The following is a 16,232-nucleotide window of genomic DNA, read 5'->3' on the forward strand; positions in this document are numbered from 1 at the left end:
GCAAAAAAACAAGAAATACTGCTGGCACTATCACCAGTAAAAAAGAAAACAAAAAAAAAAAAAAAAACAGCAGTGGATCACTAAAAAACACTCATGTTTGGTTGCTAAAAATTCACTGGAAATGCTGCATTGACTTGCTAAAAAACAACTGGTTTGTTGGTCTTGAAGATTGGTCTGCAGCTCAGCAGGCATATCTCACCTAGGTGCCATGGCATCCACCATCGGCTCCAAAGTCAAAGTCAGCTCATATACTGGGTCACCTTAGAGACGCTGATATTTATGAAACATACAGATGTAACGTATCCATGGTTTGCAGAAACCTAAGATGCCAACATTTTCACCTGGCGACTGGGTTGACATGCAAGATTCTCTTGTTGTGACCATGTTGGGTACAGATTACACTATTAAATACAACCCAGGAGCGACGGTTTCAAAAACAGACTGACGAGTTCAAAGGCTTACGAGACCGGAAGCGTTGCACAGCACTTTGTAATACTATGACGAAGGAATTTACGTGTCAAATTCTTCTTCCTACTGGACCGTGCCTAGCCAACCTGCTGCTCCAGAGCCACATGCAGCTCTGCTGCCCCTCTCTAGTGGCTTTCTGTGGCTTTGACAAAAAGAAAATCAAATGGAAATGAATAGGCTTTTTCTTTTTTTAGATTTTAATTTTTATTTAGTGTTGTTGCAGGCCTAAGGAGAAACTTAAATTCTCCAATGGTAAAAATGAGTAGCCTATAGACTGCATTAAAAAAAGTTTTAACTTCGGCTGAAATGCACATCATATGTCTGCTGTCTGGCACCTTATCCACTAAATTTCGCCAAACCTCAATAGCAGTGGCTTGTCTTCGTTTTCCTAGCTCAGCTAGTAATAGATTTTAAATCAAAAAGAGTCAAAGTCGCAGAGGAAAAAAGTGAATTTAATAGAGTGTGGACAGATTTGATTAATCTATAAGGCATGTGCACTTTCACATACTTGAAATGACAGTACAATTTATTGCTGGTTGCTGTTACATTGCCTTGCGGTAAAGTTGGGCCAAATTACTGTGTATGTTTGATTGTTAAACTCCATTCTGCAAAGTGAAATGACTGGTTTGGTTGTTTAGCCACAGCCGTACAGACCTGAACATTGCTAAGCTAATGCTACATGAGTGGTAACACTAATCAGATTTTAATTTCAGTCACAATCAGATAGTTGAGATGTCTTTAAGTTGGTTTATACAGTATGTCACATTTACTGTCATTTATATTGTGGCAGCTCTGGTTAAAATGAGTTGCTGATTCTGTCTGGCTATTACCGTTAAACCAAACCACACACTGATCATATGGTTGCTGCACAGCTCTGGCACCAAGTAACCATCTGAATATCACACTGAAAGAAACCAAAAAGTATCTTTTACACAGCAGGGAAAAAGGAAGTTTAATCCCCGTCTGTTCCCAACAACAACTTCACCCTCGACCCTCTGTGGAGCACCTGGAGGCAACATGGGGGCTGTTTTACCATCTAGCAGCACAGACACACACCTGACACACCTGTCAGAGAGGACTTAGCCAGGGCACCGATCCCATAGGTCTGGGCGGGCTTCCTCTTGAGACGAGGCAGAATGGAAGTAGTGTCCTCCATGGACAACTGAAGAGAGGGGGGGTGGGCAGAGAGGGTGAGCAGAAAAATAAAGAGAGACGAGAAAACGCAAGAGGAGGGAGCATAAAAGGAAAAGGAAAAGAAGAGACGTGACAGGGAAAATGAAAAAATAAAAAGAGATCAAAGAGAAAGATATAAATGTAAGAGAGAATAGGAGAGAATGGAATAAAAAATAGAGGTGAAGAGAGCAGATGAATGAAGATTCAGAGAATAGTTAAGGGAGATAGAAGAAGAAAAGGAAGGTTGTAGTAGAGGGAATAAGAAAGGAGGGTTAATTACTCAAACACCTTGTAAATGGCTTGCAGGGATCATTGCTTGAAAAGAAGAGAATTATAGATATACCATGGCCAGATGGAAAAAAATGATACTTAAGTGGTGATTCAAAAGCACTTTAAATGGACAACAGGGAGTCTTTGGTTAACACAACAGCTGGTAAAATCATCATGAAAAACATGCACTGATGGATGTCGTGTTTTTACTAGTAACATTTGTCATATATGGTTCAAAGATTAGATGGCGGGGTAGGGTAAACAGCAGCCAAGAGGTGGATTTATTCAGACAGGTACATTTTAACAGGTGATGTTTAGATAATGAGAGAATATGTTGCTTCTTAAGAGACGTCCCTCTCACTTGGCCATCCTGTTGCTCTGAAACCATGTTTTGGTTTGTTGTGGCTCATTTACTCATTTCAAATGTCCTTGGGTATCTCTCACCTTTTTAGTGTAAGAGCTCACATGAATACATGTCACCCTCCCAGCATTATCAGTCCATACATGGTAACATGACATAATATTAGAGCTGTGCTATAGTTAAGGTCATCGTATTCCACATGTTTTTCCTCTCCAGGACACTTAAAGAGCAAAATCAGTGTTTGAGGAAATGACAGTTGAGATAGGCAGTTTGAATTTGGCATCACTGGGCAAAAAAACCCAAACAACCTTTGAGCATAATTTAATTCATGAAAACTGAGAGAGAACTAGACTTCTGCACCTCCTCTTGGCTCTGTTTTCAGGCCCTAGAAAATCTAGCCCATGGTGGAAGACTTTTGCATTAGCTAGAGCTTTGAATAACATTGTGGTCTCTGTCTTACTTCTCGTTGCTACAGACCACCTCACCGGGAGGAAAGCAGGCAACGCTGTTGAGATGGACATCTGGTCAGCAGCTGCAGAAAGCAAAATCCAGCCAGCGCAATCCCAAGCTCCGGGGGACCAGATAGCCCCAACTCCCCGGTAGATCAGCAAATTCTCTGTTGCTGTTGTTACACAGGTTACAGCCAAAATGCATGGGATACACAATCCCCACGTGGCACGACTGCCGCCACATGCCCACAGCTCATCCATTATAATCAACTCAAGCTGCTACACTGACCATGGAAGCCATGCTTTCCTGCACAGGTACGTGCTGCTCGACGTTATTTTTATGCGCCTAGTCTATTTTTTTCTTTGTATGGCTCTGTGACCCTCTAACAGGTAGTGATGGCCAAGTGAAGCCTCATGAAGCATTTTCTTTATTTTATGAGCCCACTGCATGGCGCTCTAAGTTTAAAAGGGGAGGCTCAAAGAATGGCAATTCAATGTGCTTTCGATCTTTTGTTGAAAAAAAGCACCATCTAGTGGGCTTATAAAATAAAGATAATGCTTCATGAGGCTTCATTTGGCCATCACTACTAACAGGTATGAACTACACAGAACTGTGTTATCAATAAGTACGATGTGTTAAATACCTTGTACCAGAAGCAATGTGAAGCAGCAGAGCAGCCTTGTGGGTGGTTTTACATTTCACATTAAAATAAATCAATCAAATCAATGCATCTTGTTGTTAAAATGATCCAATTATTGAGTTAATTATAAATGAATCTAGCCTGTGCTTCCAAACCGTGCATAACAAACTGCATTATCACGTGGCAAAACTCAATACACACGCAGAGAAGCTGGCAGCAACCATTTGTGGCTCCGCCTACGTGATGCATCTCATCTATGCCAACATAGACCCAGCACTGCTGCTGTCCACTAGCCCGCTGAGGGTTTGAGCTGGCTATCGACTTAAGTCCCATCTCCATAGTTGCGGCCTGCTCTCTTCCCGACGAAGCTGTCCACAGTGGCGGAAAGTGAGGTGGAGGAAACATGGGGTGGCTAACATTAGTTTGCTAATTTGGCTCATTTGTGGTCTGATAAACAGAGAGAGAGAGGAGCAAGGAGAGGCTGAGTGAATGTGCTGTAGGCAATGTTACAATGAAATTCTAATAAATAATTAATAAAATGAATGTATGGGAAACACAGGGTTATTATATGAACCTGTGTATATCCCCCTGCTCATCTGGTGGGAGGGGCTTAGGACAGAGAGGGGAGAGCTGCAGGAGGAGGGAGTATTTTCAAATTCTGCATTTTTGTTGTTGTTGTTTTTGCCTATCCCAGCTTCAAAAAACACATTTACTTTTAAATCCAGAAAGAGAAGAATCTGGTTACAGACCTTAAGATCAAGCACACATGGAGGTGCAGCACACCAGCTTAAAATTGCTTGTGTGATTTCTCCTGTACTTCCTGGCACCAGTGTTCAAGGCAGAGCAACCAGCAAATGAATGACCGCAGAGACAGAGCCTGGCTCTTAATGAGGTCTTCACAACAGCTAATTACAGTGGGAAATAGAAGGAAAAACATGTGGACTCTGTTCCACTGGGGGATTGTGTGGTGATGTAACATTTTGAGATAAAGTGCATTAATTACAGTATGAAGGCAAACTGATATTATCTGGTCCCTCTGTGGCGAACAAGTGGAGTATCACTGATGTGTTATCCCATCTGCTGTAAACCCTTTGCATGTAACAGCAACATTATATGGTGTAGTAATACAACAGTCAGTTAGTCTGCGGATGCACATGTAGTTATTATAGCAAATGATTATCATGGATTTCTACTCTATCAGTCATGTGTCCACGAGGGGTGTAATGATACATTAATCTTATCCATATATCGATTCAGTGATCAACAATCCAGTATTATCGATGCACACCAAAAACACTGATACATATTATCATCTTCGAGATGCACCTTTATTTTGAATTTCCTATGGCACATCTGTGTTACCACTTCCCTGCAAGTACAACTCCTTTCTAAATATTGAAAGAGCACTAGCAGCTTAGTGCCAGGTAGTGATGGCCAAATGAAGCCTCATGAAGCATTTTCTTTATTTTATGAGCCCACTAGATGGCGCTCTTGGTTAAAACAGGGAGGCTCAAAGAATGGCAATTCAATGTGCTTTTAACCTTTTGTTGAGAAAAAAAAAAAGCCACCTAGGTGGGCTAATAAAAAGAAAAAGCTTCACAAGGCTTCATTTGGCCATCACTAGCGCCAGGTAGCCAATGATAAGTGGCCCAGAGAAAACAATAAAGTGATTTACTGATATTGTCTCGTATCAGTCTCAGGCTGCTTATTTAAATCGATTGTATTTGTATTGTGGCAGGCTTTATGATGTCAGCAAATACTGTATTGTTCAAAGAATCAAAAATAATCATAACATGATGAAACTTGTGATTTACACCCCTCATGTGCACTAAAGCCTCAGATGTAATAATCCAGAGGTGAATATGTATTTTGCAGGCTCAGAAAGTGTGCTGGGCTTTGAGGCCAAGTTTTACTGTGGCCAAACAGTGGTACTGTAAAAAGACTTTTTCCCATTGACTTACATTGGGAAAGAGACGTCTGTAAATCAGTGGATACATTTTTCTGAGTCACAGCACTCGCAAAGTGACTTGTTTCACTATCAAGATTTAATCCATTTGGTCTGATAACATTTAGTAAGTCATGATGAAATTATTTCATCCCCATTCAAGTTAGCAGAGCGCTAAACCGGATGTCAGCCGCTTGGCTGATGGAAGTTGGATGCTTGGCCGCGCTAGTGCGCCTGCTCTCTGGGCCCAATTATGCCAAAACAACACCAATCTTCTGGGTAATTTCACACAGAAATAGAGCAATTTTGGCTCCATGCGCCACAGAGCAACTTGCACAGGAATGAACGGAGCCCCACTGCCAATGATGTATCCATGTATCCTCTTAACACATCCATGGTATTTTTCAACAACAAAAAAAAACACAAAATCCCTTTGTGCCTTTGAATCTTGCACAGTCACACTAATGCGTAAAACAAAAGAATTCTGGAGAAATAAAACAGTAAGTGCCACAGCATTGTGGGCTCTCATCATCATTCAAACCAGTTGCAAATAAGAACGCTGTTTTCAGCAAACTTTATGATAAAATTTCCTCTGGCTGCAAGACAAATTTAATAAAACTTCATTTCATTTTCTAACAAATTCGCAAGCATTTCCCCTAAATTCATGATGCAATCTTGGTCCACCTGGCTAGAGAAAACAAACCACAATTACAAGAGTTAGAAGTCGATCTCAAAGTCAGACAGTGCTCCCTTTGGGTTAGCAAGGTCTTTGTGTATAAGAACATTTCTCCAGACTCTGTTGCTTGAAACAGAAGCGTGCCTATGTGAGATTATTTGCCTCTGGGCATATCTGAGTCAACAAAATTCACATTGTGCAAATAATTCTGCTGAAGGTACAGAAACAGTTGAGCAGTGATGCACTTCATCATGCAGCGCCTTCAGTAAAAACTGGGACTTGTACGAAGGCTTCAGCTGTGGATAAGATAAGCTTATTACAGCCTGTTATCTGTGACTCTGTATATACATGAGGCTTGCAGTACAGTAGATTAGCAGAGGGCCAAGCGAGGAGACGAATGGAAGGGAGAGTTTGAGGGGAGAAAAAGAAAAACTGGGGGATAAGAGAGAGGTACAGCAGTGGGAGAGAGAGATAAGAGACAGAGAGTGGCAGGAAGTGGTGGAAGGATAAACGAGTAGGATGTCAACTTATGTACTCAAAGGTAGTGGGTGAGTGATGGAGGGCAAAATGACAACAACAAGAAGGAAAAGAAGGAGATTTAAACAAGGAGACTTACATTGATTCCTTCCCAGGAAAACTCGGTACGGCCATGCTGGGGGTGGCAGGAGCAGGGAGGGAGAAGAGTGGGGGAAGGAGAGGAGGAGGGGAGGAGAAATGTACAAGTATAGCAAAGGAAAGAAGAGGAAAGGGAGATTGAAAAGAGAGAAGTGAAGATTTGGGACAGAGAAACTGGTTTTAAGCCTTAGTCCTGAATTACAGTAATTTACAGAGGCCCTGAAAGGCAAGGCAAAAAAAATGGCAATGTTAGCCAAAACCTAAGGTTATCTCCTACAAAGCAGATACTATCTCCTATATTTATGTCATTTACAACTATGTTACCTAGGAAATATCATCTCCTAAGTTTATCTCCTACATAGGACCACCTTTTATTATTATCACCTAGGAGATATTATCTCCTACATATCAAGTATTTTGTCCCTCATAGGCTTGTTGAGCCTTGCAAAGCCATGCAGAATGAACATATCATACATGATGTAAAGGGTACTGAAAGTTCAGCCAAATGCAGAATAAACAAAAGGTTCAACTATCAATGTCCACTGTGAAACAAAACGGAACTGTGCAATGGCGCTGGCAGGACTTTATTTCATAGATACACAAAAACCGCTTACCTGCAATGTATAGTTTCCCACGCGCACACATACACAGTCTACTCACCGAGCAAGCAAGAGAAAGAGCTTGATTCATGTTTTTAGCATTAACGTTACAATGAAACTCCGACTGGCCTACCACATGCATTTCAATTACCAGCCGAGAGACTGGGTTTACATAATCACTGTTGCAGCTCTTTGTCAGTAGCAACAATATTCTGATCAATAGCAAAGGGTTATCTGCTGGGATTCTCCACTGCACAGTTCCATTATGTTTTACAGATCAAAGTTGTAGTTAGTTAACTGAGAAGGTAAAACCTTTTCTTTATGCTGCATTTGGCTGAACTTTCAATGCCCTTTGCATTGTGCGGTAAGCGCTTTATTCTGCATGGTTTTCTCACCTAATTAACCCTAGAAGACAACATCAGATAGGTAGGAGAGATCTCACGTACAAAAGAGAAACTTTTTTGGCCAACAATGCCCACAACAATTTTTTTTTTTTCACCTTGCCTTTCATGGCTTCCATACCAATGTGAACATTACCATATTGCATATAAGGTTGTCATCAGTTTCCTAGTATAGTTCTGTGTGGAGTTTAAAATTGCACATTCACTTTTGAAGGTCATAACATTTTCACTTGCAGTTAAGAACTTCTTGAAATCTGTTATGGACATTCTTTGGGTAGGGACCTGAAGGTACACCACATCTATAAAAAACATCAAACTGTAATCAATAGTCAAAGTCAGGATTTAGGAAAATCAGGAAAGGCGCTAAGTTGCTGTTTATTGAATGTCTATGGAAGACATTTTACGCTGCATATGTGTGCATATCGATATTCAGCTTGTTATGAGTTCATAGATACTAAACACTTGCAGTTATTTTTCTCATATTTTATTTCGTCCTTGGGCACATGGATTTTCCTGAAATTTAACGAAATATAAATAAACAGTGGTCCAATTTGCCCAATGAAAAAAATTTGTACAATAAGGAAAAACTCACTTTTAAGCCAGTTTGACTGATTTGTGCTGAGGCTAGCCCAGAGAACACTTCCACCACAGGAAATTCAAAATTTCAGTTGCAGGCACAAATGTGAATCTGGTCTTAAATTGAGTCAAAAAGTCGATCCTTGAAGTCTAAAGTCTGGATAAACCTTCAGACACCCTGAACATATCAGTGATTGACCCTTATTGAGTTTTCCTAAGTGCTAATATCGTGGGGAACTGGACTTGCTTGCCCACGATATTAGCACTTAAGATTACCATGACCTGGATGACTGAGAATCTTCACTGACCTGTTAATTATTCTGAAATTTCATAATTCATGGGACTGTACTTTCCCATGAATTATGAAGAGTGTGAGGTTCATGTCACACCATATTAAACTTTTCAGATGGGGACACCATCTCGTGAGGACCACGTTGTGTTTGCTACAGTGGTCAAGCAACAGTATTAGGGCAAACTAATATCAATAAACAACATAGATCCATATGACTTTGCAACCCATGGCTGTATTACAGACCCTGATGCACTACCTCCACTTACATACCTGGATATTGTCAGCTATCTTGTTTTTGGACCAAATGCATACACTTTGGTAAGAGATGTAATCAAGCACGTATCTCAAAGATGGTGCCCCTGTCTTACAGAGTGTGATATACTTTCACATTCTCTTGTTTCCCTATTTTCAATTTACATAGTGTTTGTCCAACAACAGTAAGCGTGAGAATTATTATTGTGGGATTCGAGCAGGCTCCTAAACCAGTAAACTGTACCATGTACAGTAGATAGGCTACATGTTCAACATGAGCTGTCCAGTGTGAATGTAAACATACAATGCACTTGGCTGATTCAACAGTGAAACAGCTGCTGAGTCAAAGCGCTGACAGAGACAGAGGACATCAGAAGCAATTTTTAGAATCAGAGGGGAAATACATTAAGTTGTGTGCAGTTGTGTTTGTGTGCTGTCAGCTGCACCGTTTCTCTTTGTCCATCTGTGCTGCCCAGAATGTTTAGGTAACCAATGGATACCATTCAGCAGTGACCCAATTGCCAGGGGCAACAAGAAATCTGATGGGTGGCCAGGCCTGGACACGATTAATTGTGTGTCCTTATATGCATGCACATACATACACATACACACAGATAATCTTGCATATTCATCGTACCGAACAACAGGCACAATGACAGAGAAGGGAAGTCGCTCCAGAGAATTTAAATCCACTGCTGTCAAAAAGGATTCTTTTGTTTTTTTATTTTCTAACATCAGGCTCTTTGTCACAGTGCCCCAAAGTGTTTCTCCACCGGCACTTTAAGCTTGTTAACATAGCTGTACCGTTCAAAGCCACAGATCACAGACCATGTGAGAGGTGACATGGAAAATGCCCTAAACTTTATGTCAAAGTAAATGGCAAACTTTTTTTCCTCTCCTCACAAAGCTGCTGCTGCTGCTGCTGCTGCAGAGGTGGTTATTAACACAGCTTCAGTGAGATTTTTTTTTTTTTTTTTTTACATAGCTAACCATTTAAAGCAGAACCCTCCCTACAATAAAATGTGACATTAGTGAGCATAAAAAGGATACTAAAATATGTAATTTCTTGTGCTGCTTCCAGATGCCTTCTGCATGTATTTAAACCTTCAAACCTTGAGCAAATTGGTGCCATTTCTTTCAGAAACTTTGGGAAAAAGGTATTGAACAATTTCCCCCCAAAAATCCAAAAAATAATAGATTTAGAAAATTATTTTTTAAATAGAGATAAAAGAAAAAAGCTAGGGAAAAATTATGTTACGGAATAATTATAATTTTTAAGCACTCTTTTCATGTAATTTCTTTTTTTTCTATTTTTCTTGTTTTTCATTTTTGCTTTTTACTAATTTCTTGCTAATTGTCATTTCTTCTTTCCTTGCTCATTGCCATCTTGTAAATGCTAAGATGATTATATTTGATCTTACTTTAACCTGCACATCAGCATTTATTGTGTCAGTTTGGATTTTATTTTATTTTTTGTGGAGACTCTATAAAGTAATGGTTGTGGCCACTGTGACATCACACATTGGTTTGTAGACTGCAGTTCTGAGGTCTTACAGATTGTTGTCCCCATCTTGTTTTTTTGGAGCCAAAAGTGACCATATTTGGACAAGGTAGCCACACGTACCCTGCATTATGGTATATTTTATTTTAAATGACTAGCCCAGTCACCAGAAGAAAATGTTGGCATTGTACATTTCTGCAGTCCATACCACAAAATCTTAAATTTGTATCATATGTATCATATTAACGTTTCTAAAGTGACGTAGTATAAGTATAAGCTGACTCTGTCATCGGGAGGTAGAGGGGACGGTGAATGGCGTGACTTCTAGTCGAGACTTCTGCCAAGCTGCAGAAAACTGGTTGTTATTTAGCGAGTCATTGCTGAGTTTTTAGCAGCTTTTAAGCCACCAAACATAGGCGTTTTTTATCAATGTGATGCTGTGTTTCCACTGGGGATAGTGCCATGAAAAGCAGTTGTTTTTTTACTGAGACAACTCTGTGTTTCCAGCTGGGAGTGTGCCACAAAAAGCTGTTGTTTTTTTAGTGAGACATCGCTGCATTTCCAACAGGGATTGTGTAACTAACACCTGGTAGGCCATCTTAAACCAAAACATGATTTTTTCCCCCAAAAAAATAACCAAGTGTTTTGTTGTGCTTAAACAAAACCACAAGTCCTGGCAATTGGGTTGAATTTGAAAACCAGCCATTAAGACCAAAAACTCATTAGGAAAAGAAAACTGAAGACCTACAGAGTATGGTTGAGCTGACTCGGATGAAACAATTATCCAGCACAGATTATGTACTTCTTAAGAGTACAAGGATTATATGAGTAAAATGTTCCAATATCTGTATTCATGACCAAGGAAAACCCTCATTTGGGTAGCTGCGTTTATTCTCTATGTCTTGTGATAGTTGAGGAATAGAAAAAATCAAAACACATCAGATTGGACATTTGAGGGTTTACTTGTGAGAAAGCCAAAGAATTGGTACATCATGACAATTTATAGTATGACAAACAAGCATTGTAGGAACTGTAGGTACTTCCTGTCACTTAAGCTGCTGTTTCCTATTATTCAGATAACCAGTTCTGGGAACAATTGCTTCTCCTCACCTACCCAGATTTGTCAGAGTCATATCAGGTCATCTGGCTGAAGTCATGTTAGGTCATTTAAACATATGATCAAACAAGATCTGAATCCTAATTCTGAGATTGATCTGTACACCAGTTTTGAATGAATAATAAATCTAGCAACTTTTGATTAAGCCATATGGATTTCAGGCTTAAAATGACAACTTCCGGTTAGGACGCATCCTCTTTCGAATTAAACCCCACCCACTTCCAGCTCAAACCCAGCCCATTCTGAGTACAGCTACTGTACAGATACAGATAATTTAGTTGGTTGAACAGATACAAATACAACAACAGATAATGACGTACTCGCCCATCCCTATTACAGAGGTCATAAATCAAGTCAGAAGCAGGTTCATTTTGTTATAGATTTTTATATAATCTGACTTTTTTTGCAACCACTGGAGTCACCCCTGCTGGCCATGAGAAAGAATGCAGGTTTAAGCTACTTCGGCATTGGTTTCACTTCGTAGACCTGGAGTAACCCCTTAGGTCTGCTCTATTTTAAAGGAAAATAATGGTAAGTGAAGGGCTTCTGGTGTCGCCTACACCCACTAATGGATTTAAAGAAGAAAGAAGCTTTTATCTGTGGGCAGGGTGTGGCATAAAAATCCAATTTCAAGCACTCAAGTGGATGGTGGAGAATAAAAAGCTTTTCATAATACGGGCTTTTATGCTGACAAAATACACCAACCATACTGACACACTTACTTCTCTGAGGGAGTCTTGCCTCTACAGCATACATAGTTGCTTTAAAGAAATTGTAAAGCTTTGCGAGCCACTTTGCTGATTGATTAGATTCATTGTGTGGTCCTGTAATAGATATCAGAAACCTGCAAACAGCACATTTCCCTAACCTAACTGGTCTGTGATGCTTTATACCAAAGATGTATACTAATGGTTGGGTTTTCACTTTCTAATGGACTGCTCGGTCTCTTCATTCTGATGTCTTGATTTGTTTCTGTCAGCAGAGAAGTGACCACGGCCAACAGTAATAACAGCTCCATCAACAGACAGATTGAATCAACAGGATTTCATTGTGATGGAGGTGTTCTTCTCTTATTCCACCCTGAATTGTGTGATTTCAGATAAACAAGAGGTGCGTTTTTTACATAAAAATCTAAATGTGTGCAGGTGTAAAAGTGCATCATTCACACCCATAAGGTCATCTAAAGAAACAAAGCAAATAATAATAATAAAAAAATGCTAATACAAAGGTAACGTGGCCTGTGGGAGATGGACATTAAAATCTGGCAATGAAAGAGTAAGGACAGAAAGCAGTATACCAGTGGTGATAAAACATTAAGATGGAGCTGGGTCTCTGTCTCTGTATTAATTCATGCTTTAATCAGCAGCCGCTGGGCTCAGAGACTCTATAACTAAAATATCTCCATGAATAAATATGAATTTAGGTCTGACTTGGTTTAAGGCCTTATTGCCCTGATTAACATTTTTCATCTGGTGTCAAATACAGGCAAGGGTAAGCAAATTGAAACCATAGGAGAGCCGAAACTGAAAGCTAGAATTAATTCTGCCTTCCTGCAGGCCCCTTTCGCTTTCTGGGAAGCATCGATGTAATATTCATGTCAGAGATGTTTATTTTCATGACAAGTGAATGAGGAATAAGAATAATCCTCTTCTAACAAAGCAGCCGCTGAGATGGCAGAGGGATTTAGCGAAGCCCTGCACCAGTCACCAGTCGCCTTGCTGGGTTTCGTGTCAGATCCACATTAATAAGAACAGGGAGAGATGTGGGGAATAATTTATACGGGCACACCTGCATCACAACTCGACCTAATAAATAACTTTGGTGACATTTTTCAAACTCAGCAAACATGGTATTAATCACCAGCACTGACTGTGTAAAACTCCCACAGCTGAACTAATTGAATAATGGTTTGTTTAATCTGAAAAGCTAATGAACGTGCTCAGCAGTGGCAGTGCAGCTCGGACTGACACAGATTAATCTTTCTAAAGTTAACCAAGGAGGAACCATCTCATCATTATTTAGGAAATAATGTATTTGGTTATCTCTCAGGAGAGAAATGTGCTCGACAACAGCAATTTAATTTTTTATACTTATGAATATTTTCTTAAATGTTAATGTATTCAGTGTTAAAGGCACATTAACACTTTTATGACTTATGTTGATGTCATGTGGAAAGTCAAACAACTCTAATGATATAATGATCTCCTCTTTGGATGGAAGCCCTGTAACTCTTAGTGTTGCTTATGGGGTGAAACAACACATGCATTTGTATTAAACTGTTCGGTACGAGGCCTTTGGTTACAAACTGAATGATACATTGAACTATCCTATTACATTTGTGAAATAAAATATAGAGTCAAAACAATATAATGGTCTAACTCCTCAATGCAATACTACATAGTTCACAGCCAGGCAGTAATTCCTGCTTTGTACAAAAAAAAAAAAAAAATAGTTTTCATACTTAGACGATTCTAAAAATCAAGGACATTTCTTTGGCATTTATACTGTCTTGCTGTATTGAAAATGTACCAAACCATGACATCATTGTATCATATCGAGCCAAACCGTGAATCTTGTGAACCGTTACTCCCCAAGAGTTGCTACAATACTATGACCTGAAAAAGATTCAATAAACATTTTGGAATCACCTTCTAAGTAGTCACCAATTACAAAGGGTTTATAAATTATATCCATTGGCTATATTTATGGTTAATAAAGCATTTACTAATGCAACTAAACATCGAAGTTTGGTTGCCAGATTGTAAAAACTCTCTTCATCTGGTTAATATTCTCTTCCAGAATGATACTTGCTTTATTGTTTTTGGCTCTTTCATCCATCAAGACCCCTCCAATGGTCTGACAATTGACAATTACCTTCCAGAACAAGTGTGCAGTTTACGATCAAGAATGTGTCTACTAACAACTTGCTGAGATTGATAACCCTAACTTATTTACGTCTTTAGCTGGGTTTTTTAACTAATTGGTCAAGTGGTTACATCCCTTTGTGTATACAGACCATTTTTTTCCAATAACTTACATAATGATCAAGTCGCAGTCTTAAAGAAAAGGTACTTTTCTCCATACAGTGAAGTTTATTAATAATTGCAATCCAGTCATTCTTTGAAGAGGGGCTGGCCTGTAGCCACTTCTGTGTAATGACTTTCTTGCTCATGGCCAAAAGATATTTGTCCTGGGTCAGATTACAAAAGAACAATCAACTTCTATTCCAAAGATGTTCCTTATTTCTTTTGCAATCTCTTGCCGATACGGATAAATTAGTTGGCATCTCCAAAAAATATAAGGGATCTGCCATTGATTTACCACACGGCCTCCAGCATTCATCCTGCCCCTGTTGTATGAATTTCAATTTTAGAGTCACAAAATATCTGTTGTTTTCCCAGCAGAACTCCAGCCAGGATCTTGAATTGGTGGTCCTAGCTTGACCCTACCCAGTGTCATTCCAATCATCCAAAGATATCTCCAGGCCCGATTCCCTCTTCCATTTCTGTTTGACCTGAGCAATAGAACAATTTTTGGAGTTTTGTAATCTATTATATATTTGTGATAGAAATATGTTTGTTGTCTTTACTCTTAAATACTTAAGTTAATATATTATTCAAATAAGGTTCACTATCCTCTGATTGTTTTATGTCTTTACTAAAGGCCCCAACAATGATCTATCAGTCATGCAGATGTCATATAAATGTTGGTCTCTGAACCAATCAGCTATCTGTCTGACAACAATCAATCTCTGGGGGCAACAGTCAATATTTTGGGAGATTTGGTGTAACCATTGAGTACAGGGGCCAAGACCTCCTTTTCCGTGTGCCAGTCATTTCTGTTTATCTCTATGAACAGATATTTGCATTTGACTGCAGAATAATTAATAAAAATCTAATAAAAAGATCAACTGTCATCAGACGACAGCTGATGGGTTCCATGATTGCATTTCAGCCAGTGTGTTCCACCTCTCCACAGAGACTGTTCACCTGCCGCTTAAACATGATTGGTCAATACCTTACAGACTATATGGAAACCAGAATGCTCCAAATAATAAAATCTTGTACAGCTGCCTACAGTTTCTGCACACTAAGGCTGGCACGATATTAGATTTTTACAAATGACATCCTCCAGAGCTGAAAAAACGAAGCCAATGCAGAAGGGGCAAAAACTGCAGTTCTGTGAATAGCCACTTGAGGTTCCAGAAGCAAGTCAATCTTTGAAGACCCTCATGTTAAAATGTCTAAATTTACAGCAGAAATAAACATGTTTACATCTGGTACAAAAAAAGATTTTGGTCTCTATAGCTAATTTCAACATTCATGACAACTGTATGGGGCATGAATTTTTATGTAACTCATCCGTGTAAATTTTTTAAGGCTTAAAGTTATGCATAATTAAGGGCGGGGCCACTTGGGTAACAGGTTGCCTGCAAGGCATTGCTACCCCTCGCTCCTCCACAGCTCCACCCTCTTACCCAAATATGGTCACTTCTAGCTCCCATAAAAAAAGATGGCGTCAGACGAAATGCCGAACTCAAGGCTTCATAACAGGAGTTCATAATCAAATGGGTGACGTCACAGTAGCTAGGGCAATTATTTGATACAGTCATTCAGTTTTCACTGTATGATTATTGTGGGCAAAAAAGTTTACAATAACAATATTATTACATAGAAAAGGATTTAGAGAAAAAAAGAGAGGTGGAGGTTGTGGAGAGAGAGTCTGTAACCATAACTGTACAAAATTGTAGTAAACCAGCAATTACACTTTGTGGATTGTGAAAAGGCAACCAGATGGCATTGGTGGAGGGAGACAAATCAGGGACAAAAGGAAACTAGAAACTTAAAAGAAAAAAAATTCCCTTTGAAATATCAGCTATATAGCTCATTTCAAGAC

General features: G+C 39.4%; 1 protein-coding gene across 6 annotated transcripts in view; it reads right to left on the reverse strand.

Annotated features, from left to right (window-relative positions):
* Nucleotides 1-16,232, reverse strand: part of LOC117263852 (protein FAM131B-like) — a 97,279-nt gene that overhangs the window by 22,463 nt on the left and 58,584 nt on the right. For 2 of the 6 annotated variants that reach the window (XM_033637532.2, XM_033637529.2), the window contains exons 3-4: nt 6,600-6,635; nt 1,525-1,630 (exon numbers count right to left, since the gene is read on the reverse strand). The exons of 1 other annotated variant lie outside the window; for it this stretch is intronic. In XM_033637532.2, coding sequence (XP_033493423.1) covers nt 1,525-1,630; nt 6,600-6,635 — 142 coding nt within the window. The remainder of the gene's footprint in view (nt 1-1,524; nt 1,631-6,599; nt 6,636-16,232) is intronic. 3 more of the 6 variants (XM_033637530.2, XM_078175918.1, XM_033637531.2) reach the window with 3 other exon arrangements.

Source organism: Epinephelus lanceolatus, chromosome 16 (assembly GCF_041903045.1).
Source record: "Epinephelus lanceolatus isolate andai-2023 chromosome 16, ASM4190304v1, whole genome shotgun sequence".
Taxonomy (NCBI): domain Eukaryota; kingdom Metazoa; phylum Chordata; class Actinopteri; order Perciformes; family Serranidae; genus Epinephelus; species Epinephelus lanceolatus.